This window comes from Sphaerodactylus townsendi, linkage group LG09 (genome assembly GCF_021028975.2).
Source record: "Sphaerodactylus townsendi isolate TG3544 linkage group LG09, MPM_Stown_v2.3, whole genome shotgun sequence".
NCBI classification, from domain to species: Eukaryota; Metazoa; Chordata; class Lepidosauria; order Squamata; family Sphaerodactylidae; genus Sphaerodactylus; species Sphaerodactylus townsendi.
In genome coordinates, this window is record NC_059433.1 from 1,937,170 (window position 1) to 1,961,763 (window position 24,594).

The 24,594-nt window shown below is 47.7% G+C and overlaps 1 protein-coding gene across 7 annotated transcripts in view; it reads right to left on the minus strand.

Annotated features, from left to right (window-relative positions):
* Positions 1-24,594, minus strand: part of CTNND2 (catenin delta 2) — a 655,193-nt gene that overhangs the window by 296,367 nt on the left and 334,232 nt on the right. For 5 of the 7 annotated variants that reach the window (XM_048507354.1, XM_048507355.1, XM_048507356.1 and 2 more), the window contains exon 8: positions 4,107-4,306. In XM_048507354.1, coding sequence (XP_048363311.1) covers positions 4,107-4,306 — 200 coding nt within the window. The remainder of the gene's footprint in view (positions 1-4,106; positions 4,307-24,594) is intronic. The other 2 variants (XM_048507358.1, XM_048507360.1) reach the window with 1 other exon arrangement.

Here is a 24,594-nt window from a genome sequence, read left to right on the forward strand (position 1 = left end):
CCCCTCCTCTGGGTGTAGCCATTAACTGCCTTAGGCGAGCCTGTTGAGGCCGGTTCGCGTGGTGGCAGCAGATGGGGTGCGGCGGGTGGTTGGCTTCTGCTTTTCGGGCAGTTGGCGTAGATGATGACCTGGTCCTCCGCGGTAAAGACACAATCCCAGTCGGCGGCCTTTCGGAGAGTGGTCTGGTAGAAGGCTGGAGAAGCAGCAGTGGTCACTTGATGCGGGTTTGGTGGGCTGACCTCCGGCGCAGCGTACTCAAGCGAGGAGGCGCCACCTGGGATCTAATTCGATCCAATCAGCAATAGTCGCGGGGGATCGAATTAAAAACACCGTTCCGCGCAGCTTGCGTCAACAGCATCCGAAGTATTCACATTTCATGCGCTCAGGCCACTCAGGAGAGTTGGGCAGCCGCCCGCTGAAGTCCGCGGGCAAATTCTGCAAGCGGCGGTTGCCTTGCTGGAATAGATTTGATAGTGCGGATAGCTTCATTTTCAGCACCGGATCTTGGAAAGCGAGCCCTTAAGGCTTGGAGGAGCGGGCACCGTCGCGAGTATCTTCATCTTACCCGGAGTTCAAAGAGTCACAAACCAGTTCGGCTGCTGCCTTGCATCCAGGACTGAGCGATGTCCCGGTATTTTACCCCGGCTCAGACCCGGTACTCGTCGTCATAGTCCTCCATGTGGGCATCGAGGTTGCAAGATGAAGTAGAGGAAGTTTAGGCGGTCCCATCGAAGCAGGCAGGTATTGGAGGTCTGTAATATCCCCTCTCCTGACGGCCCTTGAAAGCCGCTTGGCCCGGTTCTGCGCCAGGATTGAGCAGGTTGAGGCAGCGGTGATCGCGCCCAGGGGCCGGGAATGCGGTGGAAATGTTGGAGGTACCAAGCGCCCGGTGCGGCTGGCGTTCTGGTGGGAACCCGGTCCTTGGAAAGGTGGCAGGACCAACAGCAGTAAGCCCCTCTGGCGCCCGGCTGTACCCGTGAGCAAGCGTGAACTCCAACTTGGGTTGTCCTGTTCTGCTGCTTTCTTCAGTTTCCCTCTCCAAGGCAGCCAGCTCTCTCCTTAGCGAGTCCAATGCGTCCTGAATGCTTATGCCAAAAGCTGCTTTCTCGTTCCAATTTAGCCAGTTCGTCTCGTTGAACAGCTGCAATGCAGAAGTTCACTTTAGCGATACGCGCCAAGGCCTGAAGCAGGCTTTCGGCGTTGGCAGCTGTAAGTCCAGTTTGGAGTGGTCCAGGACTTTATCATGGACCGGATAGATTCTCGCATATTGCCGTTGCGAAGCGCATCTTTGGCGGTCCAATTGAGTTGGACTTCTTTGCGCTGCTTGTTCCCGGTCTCTTTGCAGGTTTTCAAGCTCTTGCTGCAGCTGTTCTCGTTCCTCTTCCCATAGCTGGCGTTCCGCACGGGCCCACATGCTTCTTGGAAGGCATCTGCGCAGTCAGCCCACTTCCTCATCCCAGCTCTCTTTTCGATGGGAGAGGGAATAGATCGAGCTGAGGAGTGCCAGAGAACTTTCTCCGGACTCCTCTCTTCATCTGAGCATGGGGCCGTCGTGGTGCCCACCCGGTGGCTCAGCGGGGCATCTCAGGTGCAGCAGCTGGTCGGGATCTGGGGAGTCGATCCGGAAGGCCGAGTACGGATACCCCTCCCAATCCCTGAGCCATAGTCCCAGTTTCACTTTCTGGTGGTCTTGAGGGCGGGCCCCAGTGCTATGCCGCGATGGATCTTTGGGAGCATCACCAAAATGCGAGTCCAGGAATGCGTTCAATGGACTCCTGTGTTACGCTATGAAAGAGTGGTCAAATTTACGGCCCGTCCTCCGTTGACAGAGTTGCATCTGAGGTTTGCTTAATCCATGCAGCGGGTAGAAACCTACCCGATCCACAGGCGCTTCGATCCATAGACCCAAGCGCCCCCAAAGCGACCTCATGTAAAGAGTCCCCATGCTAGTGCGTCTTCACCGTCCCTCGTTCCAGCGGGTAAGGAAGACTTCGTGCTGATGCGAGGGCGAGGAAAAGAGTCCTGTGAGACCCAGCTCTCGCGGTTCCTCTAAATCCCAGAGGGAGGCACAAGACCCTCTTTGGGGGGGCTACGAGACCTTCCCACAGGAACATTCAACCTCTCCATGCCGAGACACCAGAGGTCCACTGCACTAGGAAGATAGATGAACGATAGATTCCTGCCACAATGTAGGAATTCCATAGAAGCAGAAATAAAAGGCTTTTTGGGTGTAAAGGGCCGTTTTGTTATTCCAGACATCCTAGAAAGCTCCGCATTTTGCGCAGTGGCAGGGATAAGATCTCCTGCCAGAAGCACAGGTTGCCTCCTGTCCATCCCATCCCCCCTCAGTTCCCCATGGGAGCAGGAGTCTCATCTCCCTCGCCCAGAGAATACAGGTCTCCATGGGCCCCGGCCCATCGCCCGGGCTGTGGAATGTAGTCAAGGCCAGGCGGCTGACCCGCTCATCAACACCATTGAATCCTTTACACTCTGTAGCTAATTTCCCCGACCAAAAAGGGTCCTTGCGTCCCACCATTTTGGGTAACAATAGTGATAATTATTGAATGACTGTTGCATTTCTTCATTCCTTCCTCTACAAAATTCTGCATATTTGCAGTGAGGTTAGGGCTGCTGCTTAAATTGCTGTTCCTAAGGCATACATTGCAGTTCATTTGCACAGAATCAGCCAATGGGGTTGAGAAGAACACCTATTGATTGGGGTGATTCACTGGATCGTCAGAACAACGTTATGAGGCAGTTTCGGTCTAGAGAGAATGACAGGCTCAAGCTCATTCTGTGAGGTTCATGTTCTCAGGAGGGACACAAACCCAAGTCTCCACAAGGAAAGTTCAACTCTCTGAACCTTACACCACACTAGTAGTAAACGGAACATACTCATTTTGGGTTTCCCAGACTTGGTGTCTCCCCACCTTTTGTGTATCCTGACACATTATATAAATTTGGTCTCAGTCAATCAAGTTTGCTGCTGAAAACACAAAATCATCCTCATTCCTCTTGCTATGTCCTCATCCATTTTACAGTGTTAATTACTATTGTTACATTTGTTTGCCATGGATATAAGCACGACTCCTTTCCAACCAGCCTGCTGCCTTTTATGTCTGACAGAGACAGGCTCCTCAGTGATTTTTTGTTGACTGTCAATGAAGGATTTGGTATTTTTGAGTCAAATTAAATGGTAAGATTCTTCTTTGGATGGCTCTGACTTCTGAATCCACAGAAAACAATTATTCATCAAAATGTTAAAAACAAGAAATCTTATGACTAAAACTGCATGTACAATTTTTTTATTCTGGAGCAGAACAAAACCAATTTTCAGGAAATACAAATGATCACTTTTGCATTTGATAAAAATCCACAATGCTCTCTATACAAGATCAACACTGCAAGGGAAAACATTTCATAGGCACGAATGATACACAATAAATGTAATAATGCCTAGTTTTCATATTCTATGTCTATTCAGAATCTATTTGGGCTTTGAGCTTAGTGAATGCAGACTCCTTCATGTATAAGTGCCACAACTGATTTCATTGCTGTATGCAGGGTAACAAATACAGAGCGCCACAACTAAGACTTGCACAACAACACAGCTGATGGGTGAAGTCATGCATTGTTATATTATGGATGGATCAATGGTACAGACAGCTTGGCTGAAATGCTACCATTTAACAATATTGTTTTACATGGAGTGACAAAAGAGAATTCATGAATGAATGAACATGTGTATACATATATGAGGGACAGAAAGAGCTCATGTTGGATATCCTTTTGGCTCAGCATAAACCATCCTATGGTAAATGACAGTGAAACCCATCAGAAAATATCGCCCTTTAGTAAAAATACCTCTTCAGAGAACCATTGTACATTTTGTTCAAGCAAAAAAAAATTAAAAGTAAAATTAACTGAAGTAAAATAAATGAAAATGCACAAACTCTTTTGGAACATTTGCTGCACACAGTAGTTTGCACAATCAACTAACTATGAATTCAATGAAGTAACAGATCCAACAAAATACAGAAATGCGGGACTTAAAACAAAGTACCTGCCCTGGCAATGAAAAGAACTTGGAGGTTATTTCCACCAACCTGTGCTAGTACGGTAGGTGCCTGTATGTGCTGGTTGAAGAGGATCCCCCTGACTCTGGCTGAGACTCCTCATAGGGGGCTTCTGATAGACTCTGTCTTCATAAATAGGATCGATGTGGTGCTCAGGGGACTGCAGCGCCCTCAGCTCAGAGCCCAGGTGGCTGTGCTGGCTGGTGTAAGAAGCCCGGGATCCAGCTGCAACACAAGGGCAGACATTTTAGGTGGGGTGGGGGGCGGGGGGCGGGACATTGACACAACAAAAACAGCAAAGTTGTCCTTAGAAAACCAGGTCCCCAAAAGGCATCTGGGAAGAGTTACAAGCAAAGGGTAGATAAAATATAAGTAGAAATGCTCCACAAGAAGGCAGCCATGGCTTAAAGATACACATGCTGTGGACATTACCCCAGGGATAGAGGGAGAGCGAACTGTGCCAGGGGCACAACCTGCCTGTGTGTCAGGCCTAGCTCCCACTGGGCCTGGCATACCAGAGACCGGCCTGGCTCTACTGGGTCTGGCATTTTCTGCTCTCTGCCCAAGGCCACACCTCGCTCATTATCAACACTTGGGGTTTGGATGGCTCTTCTATTGTGTCGCTTTGTAACTAGTAATTGAGGCACACATTCCCCTTATCTCCCATTTCCTGGGACCAAGGGGGAGTCTTTCGCGGGCTCTGATTCCATAACAATGCTCTCTCTGACTCTACCTTGTGTGTTGCAAATTGTTTTGGGAAAGGGGGGAGGGGAGGTGCTGAACGATCAAACGTTTTCTGATATATACCAGGGACAGGAGACAGAGCCCCCAGATCTGGCTTCTTAGACCTGAGGTACTGACACGATTCAATAAAAGCTCTTGATACCTCCATGAGTCTCAATCATTGACTGGAGTAACAGACCCTTACACCGCGCATGCCCGCCACCCAGATTCGCCTGTCCCCCACCCCGCCCCTGGGAGGCGATTTTCCACCCCCATGTGATGCCAATGGTGCACGCTCGAAGTGCGGTGCCCCCACCCTGTTGCAGCTTTGCCACTGCATTACCCTGATATGCACAATCTGATAAATTCAGATCTAAGAATAATATTTCAGTGAAGCCAGATTTTTAACACAAACACCCACACCTCCCTCTTTCTGAGAAATGACTAGAAGGACCTTGGAGGTTGGTCTGTGCAGTAAAGCAGGCTTAATGATTTGATAGCTGTAACCTTCAATTTACCAATTTTATTGTTCCCCTGTGCCTATTCCCCTTTTATAGTTCTTTTATGATGTGGAGAAATGGCTCCTCCCCCTTTTCTTTTTCCTCCTCCCCTTCTCCAACCAGGTATCATAGACTTGGAGGACTTAGAAATTCCAGATAGACATCAGGAAGTGCTACCTGACCTAGGGGGGAAGATATCTTGCAAGCAACCAGGACATGGGCCTGCAGGGCAACTGGAAGCAAAACAACCACAAATGCAGCATACATTTTCAATGTCAGAGAATCGAACTGTCATGAACTGCTACCATAAATAGGAACACCAAAAATATGGCTTCTAAAAACAGATGTATCAGCTGTGGAAACTCGAATATCCTGATTCAACTGTAACTGTAACTGAACTGAGACTTGCTGACCAGAGGCGATTCATAACCAGGAATATAATGTTCAGTGAAGTCAAACTTGAAGAAATAAGGAAAAATAATGAAACAGAAAAACAGGCAACTGTGGAGATAGTTGTAGAAGCTCTAACAACATCTGAGTCCGCTGAACATTTTGAGCCAGAGGAAAATGCAGGAATTCTGCATGAAGAACCTGTGGCTATTGTTCATACACCTGGCACATTGACCACAAGGCAACAAGAACTTAAAGAGAAAATTTTGACCTATGCTGTATCAAAGGAAGAAAGACAAAGATTGCCAACATTGAAAACAGTGCCAAGAAAACATCTGGCACCCCAATGGAAGATGTGAATGCTGCACTTGCAACTGACCAGATATCAATGGAAGAAACTAATCAGCTTGCCTACAGTACAGCAGTGATTGTAACACAAGAATTGGGGATAAAACAACTGAAGCCCGCAAGAAAAATGACTGGAAAACGAAAATGGAAAATCAGGTTGGAGTTAAAAATCAAGAGCCTACGATCAGATGCAAGCTATCTGAAGAACATCAAGGAACAAAAACTGAAGAATGTCAAAATAAGAATAACCTGATTAAAAAATACTAGCTAAACACAAGAAAAATTGAAGAAGCACTTGAAATTGTGAAACAACAAATCACAGCCACATCCAGGAAAACTGAGTGATATGAAGCTAGAGTCATACAGCACAAACAAAATCAACTTTTCAAATCTCATCAAAGGCGGTTCTACCAGAGTCTGAATCAGAAGGTGGCTGTGAAGAATGAAAAACCAGGAAAAACAGCTACAAATACATTCTGGAAAGATTTGTGGGAAACAGAAAAAGACTACAACAAAAATGCTGGGTGGATAAAAGACTTCAAAAAGAAATTTTCAAACAACACGAGAAACTTGGAAATAACAACAGAAATCATCAGTAAAAGAGTGAAGAAAGTCAAGAACTGGACATCAGCTGGCAATGATCAGTTGCATGGATTTTGGCTCAAATATCTGACCAGCCTGAACTCAAAAATGGCCGAACAATTCAATGAAATGCTGCAAACTGGAAACATCAGTGAATGTATAGTAACTGGGAAAACATATTTGATACAGAAAGATTCAGCAAAAGGGACAATACCAGGAAACTAGAGGCCAATAACGTGTTTGCCTACTTCTGACAGGCATAATAGCTGATCAAATTTAAGATTGCTTGGAGTCAAATAATATCTTGCCAGTAGAACAAAAAGGCAATAAAAGAAGAAGTAGGGGCACCAAAGATCAGCTTCTGATTGACAAAATGATACTGGAGAACTGCAAAAGCCACAAAACAAACCTATATACAACTTGGATTGATTACAAAAAAGCATTCGATTCACTGCCATCCAGTTGGATCATCAAATGTCTGGATGTCATCGGGGTTTGTGAAAATATTAGCAAGTTTACGGAAAATGCAATGAAACACTGGAAAACTGAGTTGTTTGTGGGCAAACAAAGCTACAGAACTGTCAACATCAAGAGAGGAATTTTCCCGGGTTACTCACTGTCACCACTGTTGTTCATCATTGCAATGATCCCACTGTCAGCAATACCACAAAAAACAAACCTGGGCTATCAAACTGCAAGAAATTCACCAAAAATTTCCCACTTGCTGTACATGGATGATCTAAAGCTTTATGGAAAATCAGAAACTGAAATCCAGTCACTGACCAACACAGTCAAAATCTTCAGCAATGACATCAGTATGGAGTTCGGCTTGGACAAATGTGCCACAGTGGCATTGAAGAAACGGAAAATTACTGACAATAAGGGTATAGAGATGCTGAATGGGCAAACCATAAAGTGAAATCAACCTGAAGCCTATAAATACCTGGGCATACTGCAGCTGGAAAATATCAAGAATGACATGTGAAAAATGTGGTCAGCAGAAAATATGCCCAAAGAGTCAGGAAAATTTTGAAGAGCAAATTAAATGGCAAGAATACGATCAAGGCTATCAACACCTGGGCCATATCTATCATCAGATACACTGCTGGAATTGTGAACTGGACGCAAGCAGAGCTGGACGATCTGGACAGAAAAACAAGAAAACTGATGAAGAAAACCCGCGTAGTGATGTTGACAGACTTTACCTACCCAGAAAATCAGGCGGTAGAGGGCTTCTGCAAGTGAAGCAAATGGTGGAAGAAGAGAAACATGCACTGGCAGATCATGTGAAAGACAGTAAAGAACCAACATTGATGGAAGTCAACAGCAGGAAACTGTTCAAAGTGCAAACGACAAAGAGTGAGTACCGTAAAAATACAGTGCAAAGCAGAAGAAAAAACTGGCAAAAGAAGGCACTGCATGGAAAAAATTGAGGGCAAAATTGACAAGGAAAAAATCTGGTTCTGGCTCACAAATGGAACTTTGAAAAAGGAGACTGAGAGCTTGATTCTTGCAGCCCAAGAACAAGCAATTTGAACAAATGCCATCAAAGCCAGAATTGAAAAGTCGACTACAGATCCCAAGTGCAGACTCTGCAAGGAAGCAAATGAAACAATAGATCACATACTTAGCTGCTGCAAGAAGATCGTGCAGACAGACTTTTAAAAGCAGAGGCATAATACTGTTGCTCAGATGACTCACTGGAATTTGTGCCACAACTACCATCTGTCTTTGACAAAGAACTGGTAGAATTACAAACCTGAAAAGGTCACTGAAAATGAACTCGTAAAACTACTCTGGAACTTCCAAATTCAGACTGACAGTTTTGGAACACAATTCTCCTGACCTCATGGTTGTGAGAAAAAAAAGGAAGTGTGGACAGTCGATGTTCCAATACGTGGTGACAGTAGAATTGATGAGAAGCAACTGGAAAAACTTACACGATACGAGGACTTGAGGATTGAACAACAAAGACTCCGGCACAAACCAGTAAAGGTGGTTCCAGTGGTGATTGGGACACTGGGTGAAGTGCCTAAAGACCTTGTTCTGCACTTAAAAACAATCAGCGCTGACAAAATCACTATATGTCAGTTGCAAAAGGTCACCCTACTCGGGTCTGTATGCATTATTCATCGATTCATCACACAATCCTAGATCCTTGGGAAGTGTCCGACGTGTGATTTAACACAAAATCCAGCATAGTGATCTTGTTTGCTGTGTATTACTGTTTTTGTATTATTATTATTATTATTATTATTATTATTGTTGTTGTTGTTGTTGTTGTTGTTGTTGTTGTTGTTGTTGTTATTATTATTATTATTATTATTAATCCCCCAAAGGGTTGGATGTAGTGGTGGGGCTTGTGGGCTCCGATGAGTCAGAGGGCTGAGCTGGAGGGCCACTCAAACCAGAGAGGCCTCTGATGAGGAGCCAGACTAAATGTGCCCAAAACCCAAAACCATGGTGAAGATGAGAAAAAGAAACTTTATACCGGATCAGTCGTCGCCCGGGTCAACAAGGACCGCGTCTAGTGCTGGAGTACCTGGGCACTTGGCGGACAATGGGCTACAGGACTCAGGATCTTCAGATGAGCAACCAGGGCTGGAGACTGCAGGGCTACTGGAAGTACTGAACAAACGTCGAAAATACTCATGTGCAGAGAACAGAGAAATTACGGCTTCCTACTACAAATCAAGCCCATCAAAAAAGGATACCTCAAACGAATGTACCAAGTTTGGAAAGAAATTCACCCAAACACAGAAATTACTGAGCAAAGACTTGCTGATCAAAGAAGATATATTGAAAGTAACAAGGTTTTTAGTGCACTAGAACTAGCAAAAATCCAGCAGAAAGCACAAGACAATGGTATTAAAAACATACCAAGCAACACTCAAAGAAATTCAACAAAATTGGCAACAATTCAAGGACTGCAAGAGACAGAAGATGTACAAATGTAATGGAAAATGTAGAGGAAAAACAACAACAATAATCACGCCTCCAAAGGAGCCCACCCAAATAACTCAAAAGTTCCCAACTGACAGAAAAGCAAGAAGAACTGTTGCAGAAGATCCTGGAGCACATGAACAATGCAAATGAACGTGCAAGATTGCCGCCATTGAAGATTGTTCCAAGGAAGGATCTGCTCCATTCACTGAAGGATGTGAACAAGGTCTTTTCTGGAATCCAGGCAACATCACTGAATGAAACAAACCAGCTTATGTACAGAACAGCAGTAGTGATTACTAAAGAGCTAAGGGTAAAGATTCATCACCCAGAAAGAAGGCCGAAAATGGGTACTCCAAAGTAGAAAATCAGACTGGAAAGAAAATCAGCAAACAATGATCGGATGCCAGCAAACTGAAAAGCATGAAGAACAAGCTGAAAAATGACAAAATCAAGGCAGACCTACCGGTAGTTAAGAGGTACCACCTGAACAAATGAGGCAATGGAGGTAGTCAAACAACGACTAGTGGCAGTTTCAAAGAAGATTGCAAGATTCGAAGCAAGGGTTGCTCAATTCAAGCAGAATCAACTTTTCTACTCCAACCAGAAACTATTCTACCAGAGTGTAAGTGGAGATGTGATACAAAACACAGAAGAGCCAGACAGAGAACAAATGATCTGGAGAAACATTTGGGACACTCAAAGAACTACAACCAAAATGCAAATTGGGCCAAAGATGTGGAGGCTGAACTGAGCAGCAACAACATGGACAACCTGGTAATAACAACTAAAATGGTTGGAAAACAAGCAAAAAAGATGAAGAACTGGACTGCCCCAGGCAGTGATGAACTACATGGATTTTGGCTGAAGAAACTGACCAACTTGCATGAAAAAAACCACCCAACAGTTGAATCAAGTGCTACAAACAGGCCAAAAGAATGGATGACAAGAGGGAAAACATTTCTGATAATGAAAGACCAAGAAAAGGAAGCAATCCCTAGCAATTACAGGCCACTCACTTGCCTACCAACAACTTTTAAGCTGCTTACTGGCATATTAGCTGATGCAATACAAGACCACCTGGAAGGAAAGAACTTGCATGTAGCTTTGACTGATTACAAAAAAATTCGACTCACTGCCACACAGCTGGATTCTACATTGCCTGGAGATGATTGGAGTCAGTGAAAACATCAAGAAATGGGTCAAGAATGCAATGCACACTAGGAAAACAGAATTAATAGTCAATGGAGCAGGAATAGGGGAAGTCAACATCCAAAGAGGAATATTCCAAGGAGACTCCCTGTCCCCACTACTCTTCATCATTGCAATGATTCCGCTCTCTGTAATTCTGAAGAAAACAGGTCAAGGATATCAGATAGGAAGGAACTCACCAAAAATTCCACACCTTCTATACATGGATGACCTAAAGCTTTATGGAAAATCTAAAGCAGAGATTGAGTTACTACTGAACACAGTGAGAGTCTTTAGCACTGACATTGCAATGGATTTTGGACTCGACAAGTGTGCAACTTTGGAACTCAATTAAGGTAAACTCGCAATATGCAAAGGCGTGAATATGCCAAATGCCATAGGGAAAAAAAGAGCTTACCAGTGAATGAAAGCTACAAATACTTGGGGATACTGCAAGCAGAGAACATCAAGCATGCAGAAGTCAAAGGCACAATTAGGAAGGACTATCTTAGAAGGGTAAGAAAAAAAATTGAAATCAAAGCTAAATGGAGGAAATACAATAAAGGCAATTAATACTTGGACGGTGCCTGTAGTACGCTACACTGCTGGCATAATTAACTGGACACAAGCCGAATTGGACACCCTGGACAGAAAAACAAGGAAAATTATGACAATAAATCGAGCACTGCACCAAAGAAGTGATGTAGACAGATTCTACCTAGCAAGGTCAGAAGGAGGAAGAGGGCTGCTTCAAGTCAAGCATTCAGTAGAGGAAGAAAGGTCTGAAAGAATACATCCAAGAAAGTCAAAAGCCAGCATTGAAAGAAGTCCACAAGGCTGAGATGCTGAAAGCCAAATAATCAAAAGAAGAGTATAGAGTCTAACTCTGTAAACTCTAACAGTTTACAACACGAAAGGAGCAGTGGCTAAACAAGCCACTCCATGGGCAGTACTTTAAGAACATTGAAGGGAAGGTCGACAGAAAGAAAACATGGGAGTGGCTCAGAAGGGAAACTCTACAGAAGTAAACTGAAGGCCTGATTTTTGCTGCCCAGGAGCAAGCATTATTTATTATAATTTTATTTATTTTTATTATTTATTATGTATTTATTGATCTTGTAGACTACCCTCCCCCAGAGGGCTAAGTCAAACAATTGATTACAAACAAACGCAATAAAGACACATGAATTGAAAAGTCCTACAATGACCCAAAGTGCTGTCTCTGCAAAGAGAGTGATGAAACTGTGGAGCACATAATCTGCTGTTACAAGAAAATAGCCCAAACTGACTATCTCGAATGTCACAATGGGCTAGCAGCAATGGTGCACTGGAACCTTTGCAAAAAGTACGGCCTGCCCTGTAGCAAGACCTGGTACGAGCACAAGCCAGAGAAGACCACAGAAAATGAAGAAGCAAAAATACTCTGGGACATTAGAATACAGATAAACACCTGGCACATAACACCCCAGACATAACAGTGGTAGAGAAAAAACATGTTTGGATCATAGATGTTGCAGTGCCGGTTGACAGCAGTGTAGAGGACAAAGAGCTGGAAAAGATCACGAAACACATAGACCTACAAATTGAAGTTGAATGATTGTGGCAAAAAAGAACAACAGTAATCCCAATAGTAGTTGGTGCTCTAGGAGGAATCCCAAGAAACCTTGAAAAGCACCTGAAAAGCTTGAACTTGGACAGAACATCAGTCCACATGCTGCAGAAAGCAGCACTTTTAGGAACTGCACACATTCTACGCAAATACCTTTAATACCCTAGGTCCTAGGGTGCAGCGCCTGATGCAACAGCAGTTGTCTTTTCAATAGTGTTGCTAGCAGATTATTACCAAAAAAACTACAAAGGAAATGGCCCAATCAATGTTCTCATATCCACTATCTGATGTGCCCATCAATCTCCTTCCAATAACCAGACTCACAGGATCAAAGAATCATAGAGTTGGAAAAGACCCAAGGGCCATCAAGGAACACAATCAAGACACCCCTGACAGTTGGCCATCCAGCCTCTGCTTACAAACCTCCAAAGGAGGAGACTCCACCACACTCCAAGGCAGTATATTATGCTGCCCAACAGCCCTGACCATCAGAAAGTTCTTCCTAATGTTTAGGTGGAATTTCTTTTCCTGCACCTTGAATCCATTACTCCTTGTCCCAGTTTCTGGAGAAGCAGAATACAAGCTTGCTCCCTCTTCAACATGATATATATGTATATTGATAATATTGTATATAGAGCAGGGGTCGGGAACCTTTTCCCCTCCAAGAGCCATTTGGCTCACCCTCCCCCGCTCCCCCGCCCACTTGCTCGCTCGCGCCCCCACCGCCCGCTCACCCCCCCCCACCTGCAGGGCGGGCGAAGAGGGTCCCAGCGGCTCGGCCTGGCCAGCCTCCGGGCGGGCGAAGAGGGTCCTGGCGGCTCGGCCTGGCGAGTGAAGCAGTTGCCTCCATCTGCTGACACTTATTCTTGTGTCCCTCTGTGGTTTCTCTGACCTTGGCAGACAGCCTCCACAGGTTACAAAATGTGAAACATTATCTTATCTCCTAGGTCCTGGGAGTAGTTAGCCTGGAGCCTTATCTATTATGATTTTATACATAAACATTCTCTATTGTCAAAAATATTGCCACGTAGGACAACTTGTTTATAATATAAGCAAAGAAGTTCATTTTCCCCTGAGGGGCGAATTTCCCTAAGGTCACTCTCTCAACTTCTAGGAGGAATTTTATGATTGAGTTGAAGCTGATATTTATGCAGTTCTCCCAAAAATTTGTTTGTAGTTCATACTGCAACCCCCCCCCCCCCCCTTGATACAGTAGTCTGTCAGCACTCGATGCCTTCTTCCTTTGCTTGGTATAAATTCTGATAATGGAGGAGACGGGGGAATCCTCCTCTTATTCATTTTTAAAAAATTTATAAAGCACCCTCCCCCGCAGGGCTCAGGGCAGTGAACAACAATAATAAAATAATACAACAACAATAATAAAAACATAACATAAAATCGCACAAAACTTTAAAAATGCAAATGTTGACAATAGATGGCGACACCCAACTCCATTATAAGTCCCAGGGAGGCCACAATTAATTATTCAATTATTTGCTAGTGAAAAAAAACGCCTTCTGCACCTGCTCCGCGACTAGGGCGCGCCAGTGAAATGAACAAAAAGGCGGGTCAAGGAAATGTTAGCACTCAGCGCAGCGGGCAACGCAGCCAATGAGAGCCCTCCACTGGCATCTTCAAGTGGCTGAAGGGCCCTCCACTTCAACCTCGTGGACAGGATTCCTTCTCCAGAGGCGACGAGAAGAAAGAGCAGAGCGCAATCTGTGCGGGTGGGGAAGTAAATGTAATGTACTTCCGGGTAGCATTCATCGGGGCTGCAGAGACATTTTTAGGTTTGTTTCCGTAGTTGTTCACACCGCCAAAGAATTTCGACCTAGTGCATTCGTCCTCCTCCTCTGCACTGTGTGCTGAAAGCGACGGTTTCTAATCCTAAATCAGCCCAGTGGCTTTAGCCCAGGGGTCGGGAACCTTTTCCCCTCAAAGAGCCATTTGGCTCACCCTCCCCCGCTCCCCCGCCCACTTGCTCGCTCGCGCCCCCACCGCCCGCTCACCCCCCCCCGCCTGCAGGGCAGGCGTAGATGGGCCCGGCGGCTCGGCCTGGTCGGCCGCCGGGCAAGTTAAGCGCCTGCCCTGCTCCTTGCAGGGCGGGCGAAGAGGGTCCCGGCGTTCTGGAAGCGCTGGCCGGCCGCCCGGGTGAGTGAAGCTGCCCGCCCTGCTCCTTGCAGGGGCGGGCGAATCCCGGCGGCTCCGGGCTTCTGGCCGGCCGCCGGGCGAGGAAGCGCCCGGCCATGCAAGGAGCAGGGCGAGGCGAAGAGGGTCCCGGCGGCTCGGCCTGGCCGGCCGTCACCGGGCAAGTCGCGCTCAGCCCTGCGCTTCTTGCAGGGCGGGCAAAGAGGGTCCGGCTGCTCGGCCTGGCTCGCCTGCCGAGGCGTAAGTGAAGCGCCCGCCCTGCTCTTCTTGCAGAGTGCGCGAAGGCCCGAAGAGGGTCCCGGCGGCTCGCCTGGCTGGCCGCCGGGCGAGTGAAGCGCCACGCCTGCAAGGAGCAGGGCGGGCGAAGAGGGTTGGCGGGCGGCTCGGGCTCCTGGCCCTCCCGCCCGAGGCCCGAGTAGGAAGCGCCCGCCCTGCTCCTTGCAGGGCGGGTGAAGAGGGGTCCCGCGGCTCGGCTCATGGAGCCTAGCAGGAACAGCTGGCCGGAAGATTTGCCAGCATGCGGCTCGCGAGCCGCGGGTTCCCGACCCCTGATATAGAGAATCTTAGCATTGCGAAATATCGTATTGTAGAACTTAGCAGTCAAATAAGTCTAATCTCACAGAATAACAAATACTTAGTCACACTACGTGATAATTGGTCTTTATTGGGTGCGCAACAGGTTTTCCCCTCATTTTAACCTTCTCTTCTCCAGACTAAAACCTAGGTCTCTTCTCATAGGGCATGGTTTATAGAACTCAGGTTTACAGAAATCATTTCATTGCTCGTACCATATCAATTCATTAATCAAGTTCATAAAGACCCCCAGGGCCCCACTGAGCCCAAAGGGCATTACAAGGTAATCAAATTGCCATAAGACAGTGTTGGCGAACCTATGGCACGGGTGCCAGAGGTGGCACTCGGAGCCCTCTCTGTGGGCACGCGCACACAGAGTTCATCATGTGGGGGGCAGAAAATCACATACACACACACACCCATCTAGGCTGGCCTGGGCCACTGAGCATGACGTGCAATGCACCGCGGAGTGAGCAGGGGAGGGACTTCGGGCTGGAGTAAGACCTGGTGCCTGTGAGCTCCAGGTGGCTGCCTCCCTGAGGGGGGGGGCAACAGAGGGAGGCAGAGATGCTAGAGGAGGGCACAGAGTGGTGCACGTGGAAGGACTTGCTGGGAAGGCTAGGAGCAGGCTGGCCCTGCTCGAGCCGGGTGGGGCGGAGGAAGGAGGGAGCCAACCTGGTTTTTTCTCAAACTAAAACCTCACCATTCAGGTTAAATTTGCCGGGTTGGCCCTTTGCGATAAATAAGTGGGGTTTGGGCTGCAATTTGGGCACTCGGTCTCGAAAAGGTTCGCCATCACTGCCATAAGACCATGTTAAAAGCGGTGAGGTGTTCCTGGCCATCTGCAATTCGTACTCAGAAGTGGTGCACTGATAATGCAAAGATTGTTATGCCAGGTGCTCGGGAACAGCAGCAGCAGAAGGCCATTGCTTTCACATCCTGCATATGAACTCCCAAAGGCACCTAGTGGGCCACTGCGAGTTGCAGAGTGCTGGACTAGATGGACTCTGGTTTGATCCATCAGGCTTGTTCTTATGTTTTTATGTTCTTAATGAAACAGTCAAAATCACGAAGATCAGGGGAGTCTTCCTCAAAGAGGCCCACCAGCCAGGCGGCTGCTTTTCCCTCAAGGATAGCTCTGATTTCATACACACGTTCAGCACAATTGGCATATTCATCGTTCATCAAGCACATGTAGGCTCCCACTTACATGAGGAAGTAGGGCAGGTTCTTGGGGTGCCTGTCGAACGTAGCTTTCAGTTCCCTTCTCCTCCTCAGTCTCTTGGGGCTGGAAGTGCTGGTCCCACCGGGGCCGTTCCCCCTCCAGAGGGCACTGCACCTGCAGTGCCTGTACCTACGGCACCTGCTTGAGCAAGGACTTGGCCAGGCAGTGATGCTTGGCCTGGCAGAGGAGCCATTAGGTCAGTCACCTGGCATTGCATAGCCTGCATCTCCAGCCACATCTGGTCACACTTCTGCTGGAGGTCTTCCTTTTCCTTTTAAAGAGCCTCAGCTTCACGGCACCATCGTCCATCCTCTAGTTCTGGGCCACGCTCGAATGGACGGGCCTCTCAATGGTCACAGGCAGCAAGGGTCCCCTTGCACTCTTGGTCCCACTGTCAAGGGGCTGCTGCTCCCAGCCACAAATCCCAAGCCCCCAGAGATCGGGCAAGCCGGCCCCAGCCAAGGCCCCCAGCTGGGGTTCCTAGACCACAATCCGGGGCCAGGGTGAATATGTCCCCTAGCAAAGGGGGTAGATGGCCACCTGTACCTTGATCGCCCCCATCGTTGGAGGTAGTGCAGTTCCCCTTCAACCCAGCCATCCTATGAGTAGGTCTGGGCATAGAATTGGGGATCCAGAAGCTTTGGCTTAATGTAAGGGTCTGCTACTCCAGTCAGCAAACAAGACTCAGGAAAGTTTCAAGAGCTTTATTGGAACAGTCAGCCTGAAGTTCAGAAAGCCACAGCTGGCACTTTGCCCCCTGTATATACCTGTAAGTTGCAACAATGCTCATTCCATGATCCCCCCTCCCTCACATTCCCAAAACATCAGAATAATAAAGATGGTGAGAACAGAGACACTGTTGTGAGACAGGCGCTTCCCTCCTTTGGGAAACTGCAGATAAGGAGGAGCGCTATTCACTAGTTACATTGCAGGCAAAAGAAAATCTTCCCAGGCTTGGGCAATGATAATGGCAAGCCCACCTGTGGCCTTGATGTGGATTTGCGAGATGCCTGACCAAGTATGGCGCAAGCCTGACAACAACTACAATGCGAGCAGCCCATCCAAACATCTGATAGAAATCATATACTAAATGGACTACCATCACAGAGCATGAGTACTCCTACATAGAGACTAATTTCCCCAAATGTGAGAACATATAATTGGAAACTAGAATTGCTTCAAGACCAGATTGTTTTAAATCAGCGGTGGAAACCCTTTTCGAGACCGAGTGCCCAAATTGCAACCCAAACCCCACTTATTTATCACAAAGTGCCAACCCGGCAATTTAACCTGAATGCTGAGGTTTTAGTTTATCAAAAACCAGTTGGCTCCCTCTTCCTCCGCCCCACCCGCTCGAGCAGGGACCAGCCTGCTCTAGCCTCCAGCAAGTCCCGCATGCACTGCTCTGTGCCTCTCTAGCATCTCTGCCTCCTCTGCCCCCCCCCCCACCTCGGGCAGCAGCCACCCGGAGCACAGACACCAGTCCCGCCAGCCAAGTGCTTCCTGCTCACTGCGGTGCACGCACATCATGCTCAGTGGCCCAGGCAAGCCTAGATGTGTGTGTGTGTGATTTTCTGCCCCCACATGACGAACGCTGTGTGCGTGTGCCCACAGAAAGGGCTCCGAGTGCCACTTCTGGCACCTGTGCCATAGGTTCGCCATCACTGCTTTATATATATCACCTTTTCATGGGAGAATATTTCATTGGTATTCTAGATATAGAACAAAATTATATTTAAAGCAGAACCTTAAAAATAATGTAAAATTTTCTCTGTTGAACAGCTCCATAAATCCCACTGTTCCTCTAGAACAGGGGTAGGGAACCTGCGGCTCTCCAGATGTTCAGGAACTACAATTCCCATCAGCCCCTACCAGGATGGCCAATTGGCCATGCTGGTAGGGGCTGATGGGAATTGTAGTTCCTGAACATCTGGAGAGCCGCAGGTTCCCTACCCCTGCTCTAGAATCAGGTTGAGATTTACAAATACCTTTATACTGGAACACAAGGCATACCTCATAGACAATGGTGTATATCCACGTAGATGTTTTAAGAACTCTTGTAAACACTCTTATTAAACTCAATGTCAGAAAGACCTCATCTAGGGAGAACTCCCGTGTAATGCTACCAGTCTCCAAATCTACTTCTTCAACTCAGCTAGCCCAGTGGATATTCAGGAGTGCAAAGAAGTTGACTACTGTTATAAACATGCAACTATAAGGGTGCAGAGGTATCTGAGAAAGAACCTCTCCTATTTAGTAACAGGATATCACAGAATATCTATGCACCAATTACATAGAAGGCTGCTCGACTGTATGACAAGTTGCACGACGATGCAGGTTTAACCCATCTGCAAAAAGCTGTTGAAGCAGCGGCTTACTCGTGAGTAGACCACCTTGCAGGATGCAATGCAAACAAGAACCGAAAGACACACAGTCACCAGTGCAGTTCTGTTTATTGCTAACTACTGTCAAAGTGCTCCGCCAGACCACAGGTGTTTCCAGGCACACATCACTCTGTTGTCTGTGCTTACTATATACAATTGAGGTGCCAATCAGGTGCCCATGTCTTATCTGTCTTTGCACACGGTACACAGTTGTGCACACAGCCCTAATTATGCACACGGCACCTGCTGGAAGGAGGGTCCACCTGTCATCTAGATTTTGTCCATCTAAACACATGTTCTGACAAAAGCTTCAATATGAACTGAGGACATGTCTGCTGAGGAACCTCAAATTATGAACTTGCTTGAAGACTTAACAGAAACTAATTTATTACAGAGCCCTTTAACTAATTCACATGTGTGGAACAATGAAAAATCTCAGGAACAAGAATTAAGTGAATATTCCCAAATTTACCATCCTCATCCAGCTTCACAATGTATTTTATGTTATCCTAATCAGCAATCACAAACGGCTCCTGATGGTAATCCCAGACAAACTCCAAACTCTCAGATACCTATAGTTACTGTAGGAAACCCATTTTAACAGCTAATCCAACCTCAAAATAAATGGAAGTATTTTTAATGACAGCCTGGGAACTCTCGATCAGATTAATAGTATAGATTGAATAGCTTTTGATAATTTTAAAATCCAACTAATTTGGATGGTATAATAAATCAGGAGACCTAGATTTTATGAAATTCTTGACTAAATTTGACTGCATAGCCATTCAAGAAACGTAGACTCCACTTAATATTACCGTGCCAGGATATATTTCCTTTTGTGAACTAGCAACTAGATCAGTGATGGAGAACCTTTTCGAGACCGAATGCCCAAACTGCAACCCAAAACCCACTTATTTATCGCAAAGTGCCAACACGGCAATTTAACCTGAATACTGAGGTTATTGTTTAGAAAAAATGGTTGGCTCTGAGGCGCACGTTACTCGGGAGTAAGCTTGGTGAAGCAACCATACAAAGCTTTGAACGGGTGAATCATGACCCTAGGAGGGTTTACTCAGAAGCAAGCCCTATTGCCAGCAACCAAGCTTACTCCCAGATAAAGGATCACACTTTCGTTCTTTCCATGAAAATCAGTGGTGTTTAACAGCACTTAACAGGGTTTCCTACACTGCTTCCCCAAAACTAGGTCTTAGGTTTAATGCTAATAATCTCCCTGAAATAATCACACTATTCTCACACTGGGGGCCTGGTGGGAAAAGGGGGAGGCGTGTGGGGGGAGAGGGAAGTAAAACATTCGCTTTCTGAAACCCTAACCCCCCACCACAACCCTAACCCCCCCCCCCAAAACAAAATAGAAGTAAAAAGGCAGTCAAGGAAAGCAATCGTAAGCAAGAATGCTGTGTGAGGGGTGGGATAACTTCAGGAAAGCTAAATTGGAGGAGCAGCCATCTGATCTGTGGTTTTTCCTTCACATGTCATCTTTCCTTCACAGCACTTGACTTCCCACAAAAATGCAACAGGAACAAAAAAAAGCAATTCTAGCAAAGACCTTGGTGTGCTTTTTAAAAAAATCCTAAATGCATCTTGGCTCCTCCTCCCTAGGTTGATCTGCCCAGGCGATTGGCAAAAAACTTGGGTCTCAGCGTTTCCCCAGTGTACATGGGATGGATCCATTCGGATCTGCCTTTTACCTTTTTCGAGTAGCAGCAGCAGCAGCCAGCCTGCTCCAGCTTCCAACAGGTCCTGTGTGCACCCGCTGCTCTGCCCTGCACTCCGCCAGCCGAGTACTCCCTGTTGCCGTGGTGCGCTCACATCAGGCCCAGCAGCCCAGGCCAGCCTAGATGTGTGTGTGTGGGGGGGTGTAAGGAATTCCATAGACGCAGAAATAAAAGGCTTTGGTAATGAAAGTCCATTTATTAAGACATCTTAGAAAGCTCAAGTACACGCAGTGGCAGGAATGACACTTCCCGCCAGAAGCACAGGTTATAATACCATTCACCCTGTCCCCACCAGATTCCTCTTATGGGAGCCGGAGACTTCATCTCCAGCGCAAGATAAAGTCCTCCGCCCGATGCACATCCTAATACATCGCCGAGACGCTGTGGAATGCACTCAAGGTTACTTCACCATCAACACCATTGGATCCTTTACACTCCTGCCTCCCCTTAAAGAAGACCCTTCCCCCCCCAGGTTTTATGCGAGGAAGCGATTGGAAAGCAGAAATAAGAATTAGGGGCTTCAATGTTTCGGAATAAGCCCATTGATTATACCCAGAGGAATATCCCACCCAAGAAACTAACATATTGCAGTTCGCGATTAAAGCGAGAGTCCAGGATAAGCGTCAATTTAAGAGTAGTGCTTGTGGCCATCAACCAATAGCGTCGGAGGGAGCCTCTCCGGTAGTCGTTACCAGGCATCGGAAGCGGGGAGCCTCCTTGAAACGAAACTGGAATGGAAGACAGGATGGATGTTACTAAGAGAGTTAGGCAAATCTGGCGGGCAGTGACATCGGTAATCACTGATATTAATTTGAAAAGGTCCCTGAAATCTTCTTGCCAAGTTTGGAAAAATTTATAACGCGTCTCTGAGATTTTTTGTAGATAAATACACCCAGGAGCCTGCACGCGAGAGGGAAGTCCTGGCGGTGTTTATCCGCTTGCAGTTTTAAGGAGTCCTTTGCTTGCTGTAAGTACGGTCTGGACCCGACTTCCATCCCTAAACTAGGGATAATCCATTGTTAAATTCTGGGGTCCAATTGCTTGCTACTTGAATAGTTGTAGTACTTGTGGCGGGAAGGGGCTGACCAGACACAATTTCAAGGGGTTTTCTTTGTACTACTATGAACCCGCATTATTGTAGAAATTACTCATAAGCGGAATCTTCGCACCAATAGTGTCTTGAGTGGTAGTTGGTGTAACAAGTAAATGCTCTAGGGTTCTGATACGTTCTCCGATCTACGCCGTCACTTTGAAGAGCGTGGTAGAGGCGGCGATGTAGTGCGTCTCAACAATCCCAAAAGCGCTTTCCAGAACTTTGAGATGAATTGGGGTCAGCGGGTCGAACTCCTGCTTAACGGGGCGGAATGGAGGCCGGTAAACATGTTGAATAAACAGCGTGCCAACTTAGGAGCAGAGGGGATGGAAGCACATGGAATCAAAATGGGCTTGCTTTAGAGAATAAGTCTACCACCACTTATAAAACCGTGTTACCATGACTTTTCGGGCAAATCTGTAATGTAAAATCCATGGAGATGACTTCCCAAGAGCGAGAGCTACCGGAGAGGTTTCAACAGTCCATGCAGGGCTTTCCAGGATGGTCTTGACTTCTGCACAAACCGAGCAGCCTTTAATGTAAAGCCTCGGATAATGCTGCGTGCAGATGCCACCAGAACTGCCGGCGGGCTAAGTGCAGAGTTTTCAAAAAGCCAAAGATGTCCAGCCGAGCGGGCATCGCATTGGCAAACTTCAAGAACTTGCTACTGCGGAGGGGGGGGAGACGCGTGACCAACATTCCCCCCTCCGCCAAACTCCATTCTCAAAGCGCCAATTGGGAGTCCCCTTCGGCGTACGGGGGCTTCATGCAGCCCTCTCGGCCTCCTCCAATTCCATCGCGAGGAAGGCGAGAGACGAGACTGAGCACGGGGTGAGGGAGGCGGACGCTTGAGATCGGTGACAGCCAGCCCCAACTGGGAGGGGAAAGAGCGGTAGCGTGGAATGCACCTCGCAAGGCAGCTCCACCCCCCCCCCTCCCGGTGTAGGCTGGTGAGGCCCAGCGTCCAGCCAGTTTGTTGGTTTTCCCAGGAAAAATGGATAACAAATGAGAAAGTTCGCGAAAGAAATGCGGCCCAACGAAGTTGTTTTACTTGAGACATCTTGGGGGGGGGGGGTGGAAAGAGCAGCCAGGCTTTTATGATCGACCAAACTTGAAAGGATGCTTAGCCCCTCAGCCAGTGGCCAAGTGGGAGAGTGCTGCTTTGATAGTCAGCCTTGTCTCCTTGTCTCCCACAGTCCAGTTGAGTTGGCACCAGAGAATTTTTAGACATCAAATAAGCACCGCGGAACCAGTCTACCATCTTTATTTTTTTCTGCAACAGGGCTCCCCTCGAGTGCTTTTGTCCGAGGCGTCCACGTGGAACTACACAAGCGGGAGATCTGGGTTTGAGGGTGCTTTAGAGATAGGAAGTTCCGGTGGTAGCAGCTGGGCTCAAAGTCGGCCGACGGCGTTCAGAGGGTGGTTTCGGTGAAGCGCTGGAGCTTGACTTGGTGAAAGCGCGGTGAGTGGTTTTCGAGGCGTCGTGACCTTCCTTGTGAAGCGTATTCCAGCGAGGCGCCCGCGGGACCCCAACTGGATCCAATCTGCAATGAATGCGAGGGAACCGGATTAAAAGCACAGTTTCCGCGTGGCTTGCTATCCACAGCATCCGAGGAAGTGTTCTCGCGATCTCATGCGTTCAGGCCACTCAGGAGGAAAGTTTCGAGCAACCGCCGCCGCGAAATTCCGCGGACAAATTCTGCAAAGCAGGCGGTTGCTCCTTGCTGGATGGTTTTGATGGATGCCGGATAGCTTCATTCTCGGCGCCTGGATCTTGAAGCGCTCTCAAAGCTTGGAGGAATCACGGGCACTGTCACGAGAGTCCTCATCCTGCAAAATCCAAAACGATCCTGTGAACCAGTCGGCTGCACGCTTCCATCTAGGACTGAGCCGATGTCCCATTATTTTTAGCGTTCAGACCGGGTAGAGATCATCACTTAGTCTTCCAAGTGGGCATTGAGTTGCAAGAGATGAAGTAGGGAAGTTTGGAAGCGGTCCCATCAAAACGGGCTGGTATCGAGAGGGCAGTACCCGTTCGGCGGCTCTTGGCGCCTGCTGGGAAGTGGTTTAAGCTAGCTGAGCAGGTTGGGCAGGCGGCTGTTAATACAGGCCAGGCTGCAGGTCGGGCGCTGGCCGGTGCAGCTATTTTGGTGGCAGGACCAGGTGCATTGGCCCCCCCTGGCACCGCAGCATGATCAGTAACAGCATGGGGTTCCAACTTGCGGCCCCTTCTGGTCTGCTGCCTCCTTAGTTCCTCTCCAAAGCAGCCAGCTCCTCTCTCCTTGCGTTACCAATGCATCTTGGTGCGCGATACCAAGCAGCTTTTCTAAGCCCTAATTTAAGCGGATTCGTCCCGTTTAAGGGCTTCAGTGAGTTCACTTTGGCGTCGCGAGAGCCACAGGCAGCTTCAAGCGTTACCGTTGTAAAATCCAGTCCTGGACTGTTCCAGGACTTTATCATGGACTGACAGATTCTGGAAGTATTACCCGTTGGAAGTAGCGTCTTTGCTTATGATCCCAGCTTTCGAAGCTGAACTTCTTTGGCGTTGCTGTTCCCGGTCCCTCTGCGGGGTTTGGCGCTCTTGCTGCAACTGTGCCGTTCCTCCTCTCCCATAGCTGGCGTTCGGTTCCATGCAGCAGGCATCTCGAAGTAAACCCTACTTCCCTCATCCCAGTCTTCTCGATGGGAGAGAAGCCGGTCCGGCTGGGAATGCAGGCTTTCTTCAGACTCTTCGTCATCAGAGCGAGCCCTCCCGGAGACACCGGCCAACGCCCGTAGCCACCGGTGGCTCCCGAGGCACCTCAGGTGCGGTCGCCCGGACCCCGGGATGAGGGGAGTCCGATTGGGGGAAGCGATGCGGATACCTCCCAATTCCAGGTTGAGTCCGGTGTCCTTTGGGCCGGGCCCCAGTGCTGTACCACGGTGGTTCCTTGGGAGCATCGCAAAATACCGAGGTCAGGAATGTCGTTCAATGGATTCCTGGGTTGCCGCTATGAAAGGTGGTCAGCCCGTCTCCTCCATGACAGGTTGCATCTGAGGTTTGTAATCCACCGCGAGAACGGGTGAGATCCGT